Raw genomic sequence first — 19,748 nt, forward strand, 5'->3', positions numbered from 1 at the left:
ATGTCACCACCAGAAAGTCCATCACAGTTTGTGCTAATCAGAAGCCATGGTGGACGGCGGAGGTTTACAGACTACTGAAGGTCCGCAACACTGCTTTTAGATCTGGGGATGAGGATGGCCTGAGGACAGCTAGAGCAAATCTGTCCCGTGGCATAAGGGAGGCCAAGAGGGAGTACTCCAGGAGGATCGCCCACCGCTTCAGTAATAGCAGTGACATCAGGAGTCTGTGGCGAGGTATTCAGAGCATTACGGACTACAAATCCTCACCACAGACCTCCACCTCCCTGCTGAATGAGCTAAACAACTTCTTTGCACACCTGCAAACAAGTCTCCAACCCCTCCTGGTAACCAGGTGCTGTCACTGACCAGGGACAGCATGAGAAGATCCCCTCAGCAGGATCAACGCACGTAAAGCCCTGGGCCCAGATATCATACCTAGTCGTGTTGTGAGGGACTATGCAGCTGAACTCCTAGAAGTCTTCAGGGACATCTTCAACAACACCTTGAGTCAGGCTGTTGTCCCTACGTGCTTCAAAGCCACCACCATCATCCCTGTCTCCCTCCTGCTTCAATGACTACCGTCTGGTAGCGCTCACTACCATCCTGATGAAGTGCTTCGAGCAGCTAGTCATCCAACACATCAAGTCCCATCCCCCCGGGACCCTTCCAGTTTGCATATCGGTCCAACTGGTCAACCGATGATGCCATCTCCATCGCCCTCCAATCTGCCCTCACACACCTGGACTCTAAGGACTCATGTGTCAGAATGCTGTTCATAGAATTCAGCTCAGCATTCAATACCATCATCCCCCAACAACTGATTTACAAACTGCACCAACTGGGGCTCAACATTTCGTGTTTGATGTCTGCTGAGCCCCCTTCTCTTCACCCTGCTGACCTATGACTGCACACCAATATACAACTCCAATCTCATCATCAAGTTTGCAGACGACAACTGTGGTGGTCTCATCAGAAACGGGGACAAGACGGACTACAGGAGTAAGGTGAGGCGCCTGGTCGGGTGGTGCACGGACAACATTCTCTCCCTGAACGTGGAGAAAACCAAGGAGATTGTTGTGGACTTAAAGGCACCACTATATGATGCCGGTACAATTAGTGATGTACAAAAATGAAAATTCCTGACCGGAACCGAAATTGAGGAACCCAAGCCCGAAAACCGAGAGCAATTATCAATCAAGCTTTTGGGCAGCCGTGGCCCAATGGTTAAGATCATCGTCTGCCACCGTGGGGAACCAAGGTTCAAGACCCCGACTGGACCATCCGGCAACATCCCCCGGACTCACGGCTGTGGTGTCCTTGAGCAAGACACAGATACCCTTAAATGCTCCCCGGGCACTTCAGCTGCCCCCTACTCCAGTGTGTTCCACTAACATGTATATGGGTTCACTGTGATGGGTTAAATGCAGAGAACAAATTTCGTGTGCATGCATGCATGTTCATGACAATAAAAGATGAGTCTTCTTCTTCTTTATTCGTAAGCGCGTTTGGCTTAAAAAAAAAAGCAACAGGAAGCGCATTACATTAAAATATACAAATAAATAAAACCCACCAATCATCTTTTTGTAAGCCGATTATTAGTAAAATTGCATTTATGGCTAGTATTGCAGCGCTGCCAACCTATAGAAATTCACTTCCAGAACAATTTGTCTGAATTTCCATAATTTTTAAAATAATGTCAAGAACATTACTGCAGGACAGTTAGTGCAGGATATGTAATAGGATTAAAAAAATAATAAAATGGATACTGTTCAATATCAAAACAATCATTACTCTATTATCGGTATGGCTTCAATATTTGCTATTTTCAAGTATTTATTGCATCAACCTTGGAATGGCAGACACATTTGCAGGCAAATGTCTTCTCTTGCATGCCATTTCTTTTTATTTCCTGTATCTACTATTGCTGCTGAACACATTCACTGCCATTGACTGCTTTAGAAGTCAAATATCCATGTTAACTGGGAGAGCTGGCACTGAATGAGTTAAAGGTGAACTTATAAATATGTACTATATTAACGTACTTTTAAATTATAGGTTTATTTTCTCAAGTTACATACTAGTGGTGACATACTAATTTGTTTCCGGTCTGTGTTTTATGGCTGTCAAGCATTGCATATTACAATATTTATAATAAACATATATATAAACATTACTAATGTGCCTGCTATTTTGCTCTTAAAGGTTGGCTAATCACCGCAATGACGCGGTTCCAGCCAGACCAATGTGACAAATGTACTGTATCACCCAATCACTTTTTTTTCTTGTTTTGCGACTTTACGTGATAGCTTAGCAATTAGCATGGTGTTCCTGACTCTCTTGTCTTATCCTCCGCCTGTCCTTATGACAATTCTTGTCTAAAAGTGCAGTTTATTCGTTGTCATGGAGGCGATGATGACAACTGATGCTGTATCAGAATCATCTTTATTTGCCAAGTATGTCCAAAAAAAACAAGGAATTTGCCTCCGGTAGTTGGAGCCGCTCTAGTACAACAACAGACAGTCAATTGACAGAACACTTTTGAGACAAAGACGTTGACAAAAAACAGTCACTGAGCAATAAGGGGTTAATAGTTATCTGGTAATGCCGGTACATTATTATTTATTTTTGGACAATTGTGGAAAAGATGCAGAGTCCTCTAGCACTTAGAGCAGTTCGAATGACTAATATTGCAATAGTCCGGTGCAATTAATTTGTTATTAATGTATGTTTGTGTTACAATCAATTCAACTGAACATACAGCAATGCTCTATCGGGCATTGCTTTTTAATAGAAAACAATTCTTTACTCTGAGGTGTACACACTCACGTCCACCAGCAATCAGTATTCAACCTAACCTGTGACATGTTATTTCATTACCGGTATATGATATATTTTCGTTTTATTTCGGGGGGGAAAAGGTGTCTCTGTCTGAAACCGAAAATGCACTTTTGAGCTGTTTTCGGCAGAAACATTTCAGCAGCTGAAATTTTGGTGAATAACTGGTTATAATAACATAGTTCCTTTACAGCCTCACTAGAATCTCTCTAAAATGCCTACTCACAAAACGTATTGCCATTGCTGCAAGTATGTTTCACTAATGCAGCTTGCCTACATAATTTTGAGCCTTACCTAGGAGGTGATTGTACTTCTTGATCAGCAACCCAAGCAGATGGATTATGCCATCTCTGGTGGGTTTGCTCTTTACGTGGCTTATGGTGGGGTTCTCAAGTAGCTTGTAGCAACAGCAAGTCACACAGCTAGGGAAAGTAAAAGACAAGGGACTTGGACAGTATTCGGGGTAGGCATCTTTACAACAAACTTCACCACTACACAGTTGAATGAATAAATCCCAAGATGGCAAATTGAGGAAATAAAGTCGTGCAAAGTTTCTAAAGCTTTCTTTTTGCTCAAACTGCTTCCCCCCCATACTTGGGACAAAAACAAAATTATTCAATACAAACAGAACGACTTCAGACGATTCAGTAAATTTCAGACACAGCAAATGCTTATCTAACGATTTGCATTATCAAAGAGGCTATTATGCAAGTCAAACAGATGCACAGTAACAATTAGCACGAACAGATACTACTTTTATTGTTTGAATTGAGGTTGCAAAACAAGCTATTGAACTTTGTCCTCGGGGCACAAAGGTCCGTTAAGTACCTGGTGAACTCTTCCTCTATGAGGGAAAGATTCCAGAGGGAACGGATATCTAACTGGAGGAGCTGCACAAGGGCCTGAAGAACTCTCTCCCTCACGCTTTCCCACTGCTGGAATCCTTCACTTGTTTTTGCCTTTTTGCCACCCTGTGCAAACAGTGAAAATACTTCAATTTATCGAATGGGACAAAAGCAACTTGTAGTCATCAAATTACACCATATATGCCCTCAGATTATCAAAAATTGTAGTTCATACCTGCCAAATCCTCCAAAGAGACTAGATCTTTTTACCAACTGCTACATATACAGTCTTTCATCACACGGACAAAAAACAGACAGACATTCACACTTTGTTTGACATCTACCTGTCCCATCCCATTACTCTGAGGAGGACAGTGGTTGTAAAAGTAGTGTCAGTGTTATTGTAGCTGGGCCCTTTCAGGAATGAAATATAACTATGACACTAGCAAGATTACCCATCATACAGAAGGAAACCAATCATAAACCCAGATCTGACAGATCACTATACTGCCATGATTACATCACTGGTCATTTCAATAAATAAAAAAAAAAGTCAACCATCTGTCATAACAATTGGCAAATTTAACATACTTTGCCAGGCGCCGTGATGAAGCTGTGCCTGTAAGAGTCACTTTCAAGACACTCTGTGATTTTGCAGAGCAAGAAGACGCTCATTTTAACAGCATTGAGCTTCTCTTTTCGCTCTGCTGCAGAGACTGCAGCAGAGATAAGCAACGAGGGCAGGGAGGTAGACAGACTGCTAACAACTGCAACAAAAACAAAAAGGGAAATATAAAGTTCCAACAGCTTTTTTGGGGTCACTTCAAACATTCAACATGAACAATACTAACCTTGCACCAGCAATTCCAGAGTGTCCTCTTTCACACCGAGATCCACAGAGGTGGTGTGCCTTCAAAAGTAAATACAACAATTTAATAGTGAACTGCAATTTGGCATTTGCAGATTTTTTTTTTGCAGTCTTTTATTTGCTGAAAATCTTTGTCTAGTCAGTGTTTTTGTGCACTGGCCAAAGCAATAAATGTTACTTGATCGCCATCTGGTGGAACTGTGGTGTTTTTGTTAGGTTTAATTCATTCATGGTGTTTTTCCATCTATCTGCCTTTGGAATGTCCCATTTCCTTGGCAGTCCTTAAATTCTAAACAACTCGTCCTGCCTGATGCTCCGGCCGCTCTGTCTCCTCAATCAGAGCGGTGGGTGTGCGCTGGGGCACTCCTAGAGTGTGGCGCTCTGAATAACTGAACGACACACTCCAACAACAATCTGAGTTTCTGAACGTTCCGGAGTGTATAGAGCGTGCTTGGAGAGGATTTTTGAACGTACCCCTAGATACATGGAGTTGGTGTTTAAAGTGCTTTGCTGCACTCTTGTGTCATCGATACGTAATTAGAAAGCACTTTTAGGTGGCGTTGATTATTTGTAGATTTTCTCTATTTGCTGTTGGGCATTGTACCTATGCCCTGCGCATAGCGTAGATCCAATGTTATGGGCTCAAATATGTGCCACCAGGAACTGAATTTCAATCATGTATATTGAATTTGAATAACAATTTGAATTTGTATGGTTTAATTTGAAACACTGCATAGAAAAACTGAATCTGAATAGTATAATTTGAAATTTGATTTATTAATTTGGAACTTAAGTCAAATAAACTTGAAAGTGAACATAAGATCATTTCATCCACAATGAAAATTCTAATTCTATATTTTCGCATTGATTTGGATGATTTCACATTCAGTTCGACAAATTCAATTTCAAATTAGTTGCGACAGACACCTGGGTACTTTAGGAATAGCAATCAGGGCTGGGTGATTATGGAATTTTTTTTTATTTTTGATTGACATTGAAACCACGATTAATAAACACGATTATTCATTGATTTTGAAATGTAGTTTTTATTTACCTATCAAAACACAACTTTAAATAACCAGAAAAGTATAATAATATATATTTAATAAATACTCTATTATTATATTACAATTATTATTATGCAACAATTATTCAAGTTCAGCAATTCAAATATAATTCCATTCAGTTCCTGGTGGCAAATATTTCAGCCCATACAATGTATACGATCGCACGCACACACACGCACACACACACACACACACCAGCTCTGTTTGTGTTAAATCAAAACTCACTGTAGTACACTGTAGGCTGTGTCAAAGTGTTCCAAGATACATAAAGGACCTTGGCTTCTCAATGCAGTCTTGAATCCTTAGTAAAATAGAGGCAAAAAGAAAAGATTGAGACTATTTTAAACAATGCAATATCGAAAAGGGACAATTTTAGGCTGTAATCAGAATCACTCCCTATAAAAAGGTATACTGTGAGTGTACCATTTTGTAGTACTGTTCGAATGCATAGTGAGGAAAGGTTATCCTCTAATCCATACTTGCAAAATAGGGTCACTGGAAAAGCAATGTAGCCCATGACGCATTGGACAATGGACATTGTTTGCATCAATTTACAACCCCAATTCCAATGAAGTTGGGACGTTCTGTTGAACATAAATAAAAACAGAATACAATGATTTGCAAATCATGTTCAACCTATATTTAATTGAATACACTACAAAGACAATATACTTAATGTTCAAACTGATAAACTTTGTTTTTAGCAAATAATTATTAACTTAGAATTTTATGGCAGCAACACGTTCCAAGAAAGCTGGGACAGGGTCATATTTACCACTGTGCTACATCACCTTTTCTTTGAAAAACATTCAATAAACGGTTGGGAACTGAGGACACTAATTGTTGAAGCTTTGTAGGTGGAATACTTTCCCATTCTTGCTTGGCGCAGAGCTTCAGCTGTTCAACAGTCCGGGGTCTCCGTTTTCGTATTTTACGTTTCATAATGCGCCACACATTTTCAATGGGAGACAGGTCTGGACTGCAGGCAGGCAAGTCTAGTACCCGCACTCTTTTACTATGAAGCAACGCTGTTGTAACACGTGCAGAATGTGGTTTGGCATTGTCTTGCTGAAATAAGCAGGGGGCGTCCATGAAAAAGACGTTGCTTGGATGGCAGCATGTTTCTCCAAAACCTGTATGTATCTTTCAGCATTAATGGTGCCGTCACAGATGTGTAAGTTACCCATGCCATTGGCACTAACACAGCCCCATACCATCACAGATGCTGGCTTTTGAACTTTGCGTCCATAACAGTCCGGATGGTTCTTTTCCTCTTTGGCCCGGAGGACACAACGTCAACAATTTCCAAAAACAATTTGAAATGTGGACTTGTCGGACCACAGAAGACTTTCCCACTTTGCATCAGTCCATCTTAGATGAGCACGGGCCCAGAGAAGCCGGCGGCGTTTCTGGGTGTTGTTGATAAATGGCTTTGCATAGTAGTTTCAAGTTGCACTTACGGATGTAGCGCCGAACTGTATTTACTGACATTGGTTTTCTGAAGTGTTCCTCGGCCCATGTGGTGATATGCTTTACACATTGATGTTTTTTTAATGCATTGCCGCCGGAGGCTCGAAAGTCACGGGCATTCAATGTTGGTTTTCAGCCTTGCCGCTTACATGCAGTGATTTCTCCAGATTCTCTGAACCTTTTCATGATATGGACCGTAGATGATGAAATCCCTAAATTCCCTGCAATTGTACATTGAGGAACATTGTCCTTAAACTGTTTGACTATTTTCTCACGCACTTGTTCACAAAGAGGTGAACCTCACCCCATTTTTGCTTGTGAATGACTGAGCAATTCAGGGAAGCTCCTTTTATACCCAATCATGGCACCCACCTGTTCCCAATTAGCCTGTTTACCTGTGGGATGTTCCAAACAGGTGTTTGATAAGCATTCCTCAACTTTCTCAGTCTTTTTTGCCAGCTGTCCCAGCTTTTTTGGAAAGTGTTGCAGCCATAAAATTCTAAGTTAATGATTATTTGCTAAAACAAAGTTTATCAGTTTGAACATTAAATATCTTGTCTTTGTAGTGTATTCAGTTTTTATTTGTTTAACACAACATCCCAACTTCATTGGAATTGGGTTTGTAGTAAAAATACACATCTTATAAAGTATATTATAATTAAATGTATTTGTTCAATATTTATTATGGAAGGTCCGCAAGTTGACTTCGGTCTGGTATGGTGTAACTGAGCAAAGAGACAGCAATGACGTTATTGCTACACGTAGTCGTGTCCTAAAACTATTTTACATTGAGCGGGGCAAAGATGGTGACCAGGGTGGATGCTTTCTTTTGAACTCATGTATTATTGAAGAGTACCAGACTTTTAAGACTTGAAACAGACAGACAACTTTTTTTTTTCCTAAGGAAGTGAGAAGATACTTGATTGTGTACAGTTTGTGGGGCGTTTTTCCGAGCAATGCTCAAAGGAAAAGTTTTTTTCTATCACATTGTGTCTCTGAGGCAATTATCTGTTAGCTAAGCTACGAAGAAAAGTTGATTGGGACGCAGCAATGAGACCAACGTATGAAAATGGCCAGAGAAGCAGCAAGAAAAAAGCTCGGACTGGTTATGGAGGTGCATGTCTTTTTCCAAAGTTTATGCACACCTTTTCCTCTAAATAGCCATAATTCAAAGAAGACCCGGACTGAAGCTACAGAGATGAAAGAAGTTGTTTCCAATGCCGACATATTAAAAGCCATTAATGGCTTGAATGACCGCTTCTCCAAGTTTGAAGAAATGCTGATTAAGAAAAACAATGGAGATCATTGCCGTGAAGGAAAATGTGAAGAGCCTTGACATACACAGTAAGGCAACAGAGGACAAGTGAAGAAACTTAACGACTGTATTACTGAAGTTCAGGAGAAGCAAGAAGACGCGGAGAGATACAGCCAAAGGAGGTGTTGGAGGTAATTGCTCAGATCATCCTAGAGGAAAAGAGCAACCTTGGATTCCTGGTGGACTCCGTGCACAGGGTGGGGCGAAAGAGATTTGACAACAGCACGCGTCGCATCATCATTCAGTTTACCCTGTGTAATTTTCGGCACAAAGTTTGGAAGGCCTCACTCAACGCAGACGTGATGAAGAAAAGCAACCTTAGGATGCTGGAGGATCTTGTAGACAAGGAGACACAATGCAGAAACAAACTTTGGCTGCTTGTTAAGCAAGCATGTGATTAAGGAAAAAAAGACCAAATAGGTTGGTCCTGTGGCCATTATAGATAGTTACCTGCAGAATGTTTTACACCAAGGATCGATAAGGTGATCAAAATAAACTAATGACAATGAAAATGACCAAATATTAACAAGCTGTTTTAACTATTTTAGGCTCACAGTGCAATATGTTTGCAGTTTGTAATGAGTAATAAGTTCACTGTGAAACTAGTTTGATATTTCAAAGAGCTCAGGGTCATTATATACCATGTTTATGCACAAATCTTTTCTGAAGTTTAGGATAAAAAGTTAAAGTGTAAAGGGTGTTCTCACTAGTTTAACAGACCAGATCAAAAGGTGGAAAATTATAATAGTAGTCCGCCATACTTTTTGAAATATACTTTTTTGTACTCAATATTCAGCGTTCTTTTGAGAGTATCTCCTCTCCAAGTGTTTTGATTTGACACTTTACAAGTTTATCGTTAACAGACATCCAGTTTACACTTTTTTCCCCTATTTTTTGGACACTTACATGTTAGTTCTTTAAAAATGTTATTTATTTTTTATTATTTGTCTAAGGATGGATTTGAACTGTATTGTTTGATTGGTTGTATATATCATTCAATGTTATATTGACAAAGATATATGTTAATGTATTGTTAATACGAATGATACCAATTTTTAAAAAAAATAAATAACTTTTACATTTGACTGATGAGTGGTAGCCCATTATATAAAAATCCATATATAATGACGAGGGAGAATACGGAATTATTCCGAACACAACCTTACATTAGCTGACCACTCACTGTTAAGATGGGACGGTAGCTGTTTTGGGGAGACCACATCTTGCACGACGTACTGGTTTATTCCCCCGGTCTTGAGCAGGTCGCCCACGCACACTGGCACAAAAAAGTCCCACGACATCCCTGTGGAAGAAAAAGTAGTTTATTTGTTTAAGTAAGCACATCAAAGCTAAGGCTCACGTCAACACTGGGAACAATATTTCGTTGTTGTAGCTTTTGGAATGGTTTTCTTTGAGCGATCCAATTAAGTTTAAAAAATGCCACGGAAGAAGAATCTGAAGAGTACATTGACCAAAATATTTGAAATCGCCCGTAAACGAGAAATGCTAACTACCCGTTGGCCACGTTTGCAGTTGCGAGTCTGGCGACATTACGGTCAAAACATCTTCAATGAATTGTTCCCTGACGAATAACTCGGTTTTTAAGTACAAAATATCCAACCTACCTTTAATATTCGCTGTCCTGTTCACCGCAATATCGTCCATCGACGGTGAATATTTGCCCACTCGCTCCGCTGGTCCGAAAATTCGTCAGGATTCCGGAAGGAAGGATTTTCAAATTTGTATGAAATCCCGCCAAAACGTCGGCGCTCGAGTGACGACATATACTCGCGACGTCTGTTCACAGGTTTAATCACAGAAGTCTAGATACGCCAAATAAAGTAACTAATTTAACAACTTATTTTTGAACAAAAACAGACACCATAAATAAACATCATTCTATTGATTTGTAAGCAACTGGGCAAATCTAATGTGAACCTACAGTAGTAGTGGAGGTGAGCTATATGTATGAATAGTTTTTGAGCAAAGTTAGTGCACATTAATTGAATAAAATTACCTTACATTACCTTATTATATACCAATAATTTGAAAATAAAATTCAAAATGTCTATATGAAATGTCATAAAAATTTGCCTGAATAATGTAAATTACAAAGCTTCTTTGAATTTTACCCGAGGACCAGTTGACCTGGACTAGAGCAGTCCTAGGACGAGCTCCAAGAGCATGTGTCAAACTCAAGGCCCGGGAGCCAAATCTGGCCCGCCAAGTCATTTCATGTGGTCCACGAAAGCAAATCATCTGTGTCAACTTACATGATTCTTGCTCAAATTCTCATAAAATAATAACAATAAATAGTATCGTTGAGACATTGCAAGCATTTTCTGTTTACAGTAACTTGAACAATAGTTGAACTATTATCGTTGACTTCTGATTTCAAAACTAGGTATCCATCAACTTGTGTGTATGTAATAATATTATGAGGTGACTAAACACTTATATGGTTTCACAGTCAACAGCCCTCTGAGGGAATTAGTGACTAGTGTGGCCCGCGACAAAAATGAGTTTGACACAGTTGTCCTAGAGGACCAGTTGTCATAGGTATGTACTTTTGAGGACCAATTGTCCTACAATTGTATAAAAACACACATCAATAAAATATAATGTAAAGAAATTAGCTGTTTTTCCTTTGATACATTTTCACTGAATCTTTTTTTTTTGTTGCCTTTTTGACCAAGCTTTCCTCACTTTCAGCAGGTTGTCCATTTTTTAAATGGACTGTGGTCCCAAGCTTGGTAAAAATTTTTAACCCCTTGACTCGTGTTACAGCCTTGATTGACTCCTTCTGCTTCAGTATTGCACATATCATAAAAATATAACGCTCGTACTGCTTTGCGTAGTCAACGACACGCACACTTCCCTCATGTTTTTCTGAGTTTAAGGTTTCATTCAATGGACATCCTTCACTTGTTCTCAGAACTCTCAGGACCCATGGTTTGCAAAAAGAAATGTAGCAAAATACCTGCACAAAAAAATAAATAAAAAAGAGTGCGAGCACAAAAACCAACTGTATCTGTACTTTCACTGTGAGGTTACCACGCGAACTGATGGTGGCTGGATGTTGTTAAGTTTGTTGCTGTCATCTATTTGCGTAGTGCCTGAACCTCTCTCTTAAGTAAAACCTTTGCTCGCAACACACACACACAAATCTACTAAAAATGGCTCAGAACTAAAAAAAACTCAGAAATTGGGGCACTCATAAGTCAAGGTATCACTGTACTGTGTGGTGATGAGAAGCTATACAAAAGAAAAGCTCAACAGGCAAGAGTTTGAGGTAGTAGCTGTATTCAAATGATTGAGAACACAATCACCCCCCCCCCCCCCCCCCCGTACCAATGTTCCAGCTACATCAATGACAGTACTTTTCACAAAATGCTTTGCACTCTATATAGCACTCAATCAAAATGCTAAAATGAAATTGTTACTACCAAACAGATGACTAATACTTTCAGGATGCAGCATCTGTAAAGGTACTGTTTTTGTCCTCTTAACTGTAAAACAAGAGTGAGATTTGTTCTCCATGGCATTAAAAAGAAAAGGAACTATACAACAAAGCAAACAATTATAAATGGCCACATTCTATTTAGAGGAAATACCTTACATTTTGCATGTGGATAGTTGTAGTATCATGCACATTTAAACCGGTAAATAATTCAGGGTAGTCGTAGTGTTTATTGTTCAAACAAAACTTTTTTTTTTTTTTTTTTTTTAAATGTAATATGAGCACCAATGTATTTAAGAAAAAAAACAGCTTTTAAATACACCTGGAACCACTTCATATCATCATCATACACTCTGCATCAGACCAAGGCAAATACAAAAAAAGCAAAAGAAAAAAAAAAAGCACCACGTTAATGAAGATGAAAAACAACAAAGAAAATCTAATAATTCATGAAGAAATGTTTTTGTCCCCCCCATCGGATCAGTGTTTGTTCCGGGACAACAGTTTTATTTTCTTTTTCTGTCTTGAGAGCAGCGTGGACAATACCTGAATGAAGAAAACAGACACTTTGATTACAAAGTATGGCGAGTACTTAACTACACGATTAGGCAGGGTCCGACATTAACAGTCGCCAGATTTCCCAGGGCCAGTACGCCACTCTGTCGGGCCACCAAGTACTTATTGAGGCTGGCCAGTACCAATTTCAAAGTCACCGAAAATTTTGGCCCAAAAGTGCATTTTTTTGTTTCAGAGGATATACTTTTATCAACGAAACATTCCAACCAGGTGGTCTGAGACAGGGTATTGTGATGATGTAAGTAAAAAAACACAACCAGCATGCGCTTGACTGGATAAACCAGCACAAATCAGGGTTGGCCTCAAGTTGATAAGGGAACTGCCCACAGTGGGCTTTTTAAAAGTGGCCAGTTTGAAAGCAACACTAAGGGAATGGAATAAGTGGTGAATTTGCTATGGGACAATGCTCACTGGAGTACTTATTCATTTTAAATAACATTTACAAAGACAAGTGTGAGTTGTGAACGAACTCGCTAGCCTGCATCTACCTTGTAAAATCCGGTAAGTGTTTCTCCTCCCGGTGCAAGTTACCTGCAGCTTTTCTATTTACACACCATATTATCAATATCAGCTGCTAAATTTGTCACCTGGGGGAAAAAAAAAAAACAAACAAACAAAAAAAAAAGTTTTTCCATGGGTGATGTCATGTATCATCATCTCAAAATTACGAGGGTGTGTGCGTGTCGTCCTATACTACTAACTACAAAGTTTGCCTGCTTGTCTCTCATTTCCATCTGACTCGTTAAAACAAACAGTCATGTGCAAAGGCTTTAATAAACAACCCTGTTTTTAGCATAGCCATATAAAGATATGTGCAAAGTTAAAGAAGCCCAGATTGTTTTAAAGAGGATTTTATCGGAAACAAACTATAATTAAAATAAACCTCAATAATTGCAATCGAAATGATTTATCCAGTTTCTGTTTAGGACTATGATTTTAAAGAGGTAAATGGATGGGGAGATATATATATATATATATATGTGTGTGTGTGTGTCGGCACGGTGTCCGACTGGTTAGAGCGTCAGCCTCACAGTTCTGAGGAGCGGAGTTCAATCCCCGACCCCGCTTGTGTGGAGTTTGCATGTTCTCCCCGTGGCTGCGTGGGTTTTCTCCGGGCACTCCGGTTTCCTCCCACATCCCAAAAACATGCATTAATTGGAGACTCTAAATTGCCCGTAGGTGTGACTGTGAGTGCGAATGGTTGTTTGTTTGTATGTGCCCTGCGATTGGCTGGCAACCAGTTCAGGGTGTACCCCGCCTCCTGCCCGATGATAGCTGGGATAGGCTCCAGCACGCCCGCGACCCTAGTGAGGAGAAGCGGCTCAGAAAATGGATGGATGGATGTGTGTGTATATATATATATATATATATATATGTATATGTATATATATGTATATATATATATATATATATATATATATATATATATATGTGTGTGTGTGTATATATGTGTGTGTATATATATGTATGTGTGTGTATATATATGTATGTGTGTGTATACGCCGGTCCGTGAGAAAAATGCCGACTCCCAACCGGTCCGCGGTGCAAAGAAGGTTGGGGAACACTGCTTTAAAGCATCAATATTAATTTGTGCAATTGCAATGCCTTGATTTCAGTGAGGTTATAACACAGTCGTAGCCATGAATGCAATTGTACTAATAATTTCTTAAAGGGGCTCAAATAATGCAGTATAAAGGCGCTACATATGAAATAATCACTCAAACTTAATGTATTATATCATGAATATACGCGGCCAGTACAGGTTCTGACAGGGCCACCATGAGCCAAGTTGTGGTGGCCCTATCAATGGATTATGCATGACAGGGTTACTTACCATTTGCCTCGTGGTTTGGTAGTCAGACCCACACATGCAAAATGGAACCACTCAATGGAGCACTGTAGAAAAAAACAAGGTACTTCAGTGTAAGCCTATGATAAATTGACATACTATCAATTTTACCCAGAAGTCATTGTTTGTGCGTGTCCCCTGTGTAATAAATCACTAAGTTTGTCATCTGTGACCTTATCCAAAAGGTTTAAATTTGTCCATCTTTTTTTCCTTTATCATGACATGCTTTCATTAAAAGGATATTAAATTCCCGATGAAGCTTTAATAATGGGCCAAATAAATTATGGACATAAAAAAGAGGTTGGAAAAATTCCAGATCCAGACACTCAGTCGGATAATAAATGTAAAACGCCTAATAATGAAAAATAATGCCAAATATCATCCCATCATTATTTGAACTGTTGTCCCCAGTGGCTCACAAAAATGGTACAAGTGTCAAACACACCTGAATGGCGCACCTATTTTCAATGGCACTATAATTATGACTGCACAGTATTGTTTGTTACCAACACCCTGGTCTGGTCTGAGCCCTAAAAAAATAAAGGCTTTTTACATTTATTTTTTCCAACCTCTTTTTTAAGAATGTTTAACCCTTCTAAGAGCACCAGGAGGGGGAGGGAGGGAGCGAGAGGGAGGGAGGGAGGGAGGGAAGGAGAGAGAGAGAGAGAGAGAGAGGGGGAGGGAGAGAGAGAGAGAGAGAGAGAGAGAGAGAGATACCAGCAGTGGTCCAGTTCCCCATTGTTGGGTCTTACAAAAATTGTGTTGGGCATTTAAACTTCTCTTTGATATATTGTTTTATAGTATTTTATTATACTGACATAATGAAACATTTACTTAAATTTATAGTCCCAAACAGTTCAACACAAATGTATTATGTTATCTAATGACAAAATAATTTCGAGTTTAACAGAGAACATCCATTGCAAGCTGGTTGAAAATAACAATTAATTAATTCATTCATTTTCTATAGCATTTACAGTGGGGTAAAAAGTATTTAGTCATCCACCAATTTTGCAAGTCCTCCCACTTAAAAAGATGAGAGAGGGCTGTAATTTTCATAAGTATACCTCTCATATGAGACAAAATGTGAAAAAAAAATCCAGAAAATTATAGCATGATTTTTAAACAATTTATGAGAAAATTATGGTGGAAAATAAGTATTTGGTCAATAACAAAAGTTCATCATTCTTTCTCCTCCAAACATGACAAGTTGAGTTTTTACCAACAAGTTCTATTTTGGTTTCATCTGACCATATGACATTCGCCCAATCCTCTTTTGGACCATCCAAATGCTCTCAAGCAAACTTCAGGTGGGCCTGGACATGTACTGTCTTAAGCTGGGGGACACGTCTGGCACGGCAGGATTTGAGCCCCTTTGTTACTTTGTTACCCATAGTGTGTTACTTTGGTCCCGGCTCTCTGCAGGTCATTCACTACGTCCCCCCCGTGTGGTTCTGGGATTTTTGCTCACCATTTGTGTGATCATTTAACCCCACAGGGTGAGATCTTGTGTGGAACCCCAGATCGAGGGAGATTATCAGTGGTTTTATATGTCTTTCATTTTCTAATAATTGCTCCCATAGTTGATTTCTTCACACAAAGCTGCTTACCTATTGCAGATTCAGTCTTACCAGCCTGGTGCAGGTCTACAATTTTGTATCTGGTGTCCTTTGACAGCCCTTTGGTCTTGGCCATAGTGGAGTTTGGAGTGTGACTGTTTGAGTTTGTTGACAGGTGTCTTTTATACTGATAACGAGTTCAAACAGGTGCCATTAATACAGGTAACAAGTGGAGGATAGCTGTAATTCTTCCTAAGGAAGAATTACAGGTCTGTGAGAGCCAGAAATCTTGCTTGTTTGGAGGTGACCAAATACTTATTTTCCACCATAATTTGCTTATAAATTCTTTAAAAATCAGATGTGATTTTCTCAATTTCCCCCCACCCCCCTCATTTTGTCTCTCATAGGTGAGGTATACCTACGATGAAAATTACAGGCCTCTTTCATCTTTTTAAGTAGAAGAACTTGCACAATTGGTGGCTAACTAAATACTTTTTTGCCCCGCTGTATGTAGACACGTTATAAGCACGTCGAGTAAACAGAAGTAAGCCATGGTTTAATAAAGTATCAGATCAGTTGTTCTGTCACAGTTTCTGTTTATAACTTGTGGTCATCTCAAAAACGCGTCATTTCTTTTTAATCATTTTTTTGTAGCGAACATGCAGAAGTACCGTGTACTTGTTTATATACGCCAGACTCTATGTTCTTCTTTGTCTCTTAACTATTTACTCCTTTTCGATAGTGCCCCCTGGTGTTAAGACTGAGACTAACTAAATGCCTTGTGTTAGTGTATGCAAGTGTGGCAAGATTGTTAGAAAAACATGATGTTGGATGCTCAAATGTCAATAATGACACATTACTAAGTGTCATATTGTGTTGTACTTATTTTTTCAAAAACAATATTTTTGACAAAAGTTTGTATTTTGAGTTTTTAACAATATTTGGTGAGAATAAAACACATTTTCAACCCTATTGCAAGATGCAATGGAATTATCAAGTACCGGTACTTGGTATCGATGAATGCATTTGCACCAAATAAAAAGTGGTATCAGTGCATTGCAAAAAATGTTTTTTTATTATTAGTAAACTTATGTTTTTGTACTGAAGTGAAATTATATGTTTAATAATACCCACCCATTGCCATCCCCAAACCCGGATAAAAAAATGGGGGGTTGTGTCAGGAAGGGCATCCAGCGTAAAAATTGAGGCAAACTTGCAAATAACTTAATGTGGCAACCCTTGATGGGACAAGCCAAGAATGGCAACGTAAGTAATTACAGTTAAAAAAAGAAAATCTTGGGAGAGAAGGCAACATTTTATTTTACTTTATAAAAAAAAAAAAAAAAACGTCCAACTACAAAAGTCCATCTCATACTAAATATCACAATTACAACAGAGGATTTCTTTGTAAGTGAAGCAAGGCTGTTTATCCCATTGTAATGGGAATTGTTTGGTCTTTCTCACGTAAACTGGACACACAGCCTTGACATTGCACCAATAGACAAAACAACTGTCTGTATAAATTCTGAACCTTGAGGTTGGAACAACAAAACGAATCAATAAATGTAATACAGTACGTAATAGAATTCCCATTACAGTTGTTAAAAGAGAACACGACTTACATCAGTGTTGTCACAGCCGATCATTTCGCCATAGGACACCTGATGACACAGACAGTAGGTGGGCTCGTTTGGGTCCACTGGCATGTCCAGCACATCGGATGGGTGCACATTCCCAAAGTTGGTGGAGGGGCTGTTGAATTCACCCCTGATGGCGAAAAAAAAAAAGTATAATAAGAGTCTTGAAGCCAAAATGTGACAAAAAAAAATAACAAAACTCAATAGCCGAAACTTAACATACGTTTGAAGGAGTTTGACTTTCTTTTGGGCACTTTTGGGACTGCCGTCTTCGTCAGAGCTCTTCACTTTAGATCTCGTTTTAGCAGACTTCTTTTCCTTTTGTCTGGTGTCCACTGGAATTACATTATATGTTAGATAATCTGTCTGGACATACACAAGGAGGGGTCCATATTGGCTTGGGCAAACCTTTCTTTCCTTTACTGGAGGTGGAATCATAATCCGTGCTCTCGATCTGTTTTTCCTTCAAGTCGGCTTCAAAGCGGGCCAGGTCTGTGTCCAGGCGTCTTATGTGCTTGTCAACCTGAACACGAGAGAGTGTGATACAGTAGATTAAGAATATACCATCGTCGGTTTTTTTTCTCATCATATCATGGTCCGATACAAACCATCTCATAGGTCTGCATGGCCAGCTGCACCTTGTCATCGCCAAACTCTTTGCATTTGCTGTACGACTGCTGAATTTGCCTCAGTATGGACAGCTTTTGCTCAGAAGTAAGGGTCCGAGCATTTGATGTGTATTCTTTTGCAAGGGAGTCTATCTGTCCTTTGAGATCTGTAGATAGAGGGATCTTTTAAAGACACACTGAAGCCCAAGATCTCAAAAAAATGTGAAAAAAAATGGTTAAAGAACATATCTTAAAGGTGTATTATTTATCAGGTTTATGCAAGAAATTGCATTCATATATTGTGAGACCTTCTGTTGTGTCATCAGGTACTGTATACAGTCAACTGTTGTAGAGTGCATAAAGGATCATAGTGGCCATACATCCTACTAAAGGGTCTATCTCACTGGCGGAGACGTCGCCGAGACTGCAGAGGATGATCAGTCGCGGTAACTCCAGGACCCGGGAGACCAAAATATTGCTTGTGCAATCACCAAGACAATGTCTCGGAGACACCTCCAGACAAGGTGACAACCAATATTCCTGACATAGCCCATAAAGTATATAGATTCTTGATATAGATATATATGTGTGTGTGTGTGTGTGTGTGTGTTTACCACTCATCCACCATCCTGCCAGACTTTGTTAATATCTATTAAGTAAATTTACAGTGATAATTAATTAAATTGATAAGATAGATGTGTTGTGCTTCACCATTATGAACTAATTTTGAGTTTACACATAAAATTCACTTCTCACCTTCTGTGCGTTGATCTAAGTCCCTCATCAAATTGAAGTTTCTTTGCAACTCGAAGGGCAAGTTCTCTATGCCTTGTGTGAAACAGAAAAGGGTATTTATTGACATTAAATTGAGGAAAAAGACAAGTCAAAACCAGCTAGCCATGTGTAGACCGATGTACACGAGTTACTTTTTAAGTATTCGTACCAAATACATTAATCAAGGCCTGGGATGTATGTATCTAGCGGTGTGTCGATAGAGACGTAACAATAACACAAGGAGTTGAACGTGTGGCGCCATTTCGGTGCATGTTCCCCCAAGCTTACTGCGTTGCGACAATCCAGCAAATAGACGCAGCCGAATGCCGCCGAATGGTTGGGGAACCCTTAAATGTTCACGATCCGCCTTTTGTTCAACAGCACACTGACGACAAAGTATACTACAGCTATCGTTCTCTCTGACCAGTCACAAATGTGTTTTCGTTCGATAAATAGCTTACTGTCCAAATAATGCTCCAAATACATCCCCGCCGCCATCTTGGGAAATGTAAACAACACAGCTTCCGGTGAGACAAGGGGCGCTCCTGATTGGTTGTTTCCACACAACTGACGCCGATGGAAGACTTTGCAGTCTAAAGTACACAAATTACGATTTATAAAATATATTTGATGTAAATTAGGGTGATAATTCAATGTACGTGCACATTCTATGTTTCTTTTAAAGTCATTTTTACTAAAGTTCTTTCACTGCCAGTCATCCCAGTTACATTGGATATTTTACTTCTATAGCTGTCAATGGCAGTGAATGAATTCGTTTAGTAGTTCATGCTAATAATTAACTTTAAAATGGATGAGCAGCACAGCAGACTGAATAGCACTTCTGCCTCACAATTATGAGGTTCGGGGTTCCAATAGGGCCTGACC

General features: G+C 39.4%; 2 protein-coding genes and 1 non-coding gene across 7 annotated transcripts in view; all 3 read right to left on the reverse strand.

Annotated features, from left to right (window-relative positions):
- The window catches only part of ncapd2 (non-SMC condensin I complex, subunit D2), a 39,192-nt gene extending 28,893 nt beyond the window's left edge, over window positions 1-10,299 (reverse strand). Inside the window, exons 1-7 of one of the 3 annotated variants that reach the window (XM_061777564.1) lie at window positions 10,026-10,299; window positions 9,584-9,703; window positions 5,841-5,916; window positions 4,532-4,590; window positions 4,272-4,447; window positions 3,664-3,806; window positions 3,130-3,257 (exon numbers count right to left, since the gene is read on the reverse strand). In XM_061777564.1, the coding sequence (XP_061633548.1) occupies window positions 3,130-3,257; window positions 3,664-3,806; window positions 4,272-4,447; window positions 4,532-4,590; window positions 5,841-5,916; window positions 9,584-9,703; window positions 10,026-10,065 (742 nt within the window). In that variant the 5' untranslated portion in view covers window positions 10,066-10,299. The remainder of the gene's footprint in view (window positions 1-3,129; window positions 3,258-3,663; window positions 3,807-4,271; window positions 4,448-4,531; window positions 4,591-5,840; window positions 5,917-9,583; window positions 9,704-10,025) is intronic. The other 2 variants (XM_061777565.1, XM_061777566.1) reach the window with 2 other exon arrangements.
- Window positions 3,883-4,210, reverse strand: LOC133480228 (small nucleolar RNA U85). Its single transcript, XR_009789230.1, has one exon. It is a non-coding gene; the product is annotated as a small nucleolar RNA U85 (small nucleolar RNA).
- Window positions 10,300-11,746: 1,447 nt separating the features above from the next.
- Window positions 11,747-19,687, reverse strand: ing4 (inhibitor of growth family, member 4). 3 transcript variants are annotated; one of them, XM_061777586.1, is made up of 9 exons: window positions 19,325-19,348; window positions 18,846-18,917; window positions 18,704-18,738; window positions 18,090-18,256; window positions 17,890-18,004; window positions 17,705-17,816; window positions 17,467-17,611; window positions 14,271-14,332; window positions 11,747-12,406 (listed from the first exon to the last, which is right to left on the reverse strand). In XM_061777586.1, the coding sequence occupies exons 3-9, from the start codon at window positions 18,708-18,710 to the stop codon at window positions 12,367-12,369; spliced, it is 648 nt and encodes a 215-aa protein (XP_061633570.1). In that variant the 5' UTR covers window positions 18,711-18,738; window positions 18,846-18,917; window positions 19,325-19,348; the 3' UTR covers window positions 11,747-12,366. The 3 variants fall into 3 exon arrangements, with proteins under 3 accessions (XP_061633570.1, XP_061633568.1, XP_061633569.1); XM_061777584.1 differs by lacking the exon at window positions 18,704-18,738 and having other exon boundaries at window positions 19,325-19,687; XM_061777585.1 differs by lacking the exons at window positions 18,704-18,738; window positions 19,325-19,348 and adding an exon at window positions 19,152-19,291.
- Window positions 19,688-19,748: the final 61 nt, after the last annotated feature.

The sequence above is a fragment of the Phyllopteryx taeniolatus genome, chromosome 6, assembly GCF_024500385.1.
Source record: "Phyllopteryx taeniolatus isolate TA_2022b chromosome 6, UOR_Ptae_1.2, whole genome shotgun sequence".
Classification (NCBI taxonomy): Eukaryota; Metazoa; Chordata; class Actinopteri; order Syngnathiformes; family Syngnathidae; genus Phyllopteryx; species Phyllopteryx taeniolatus.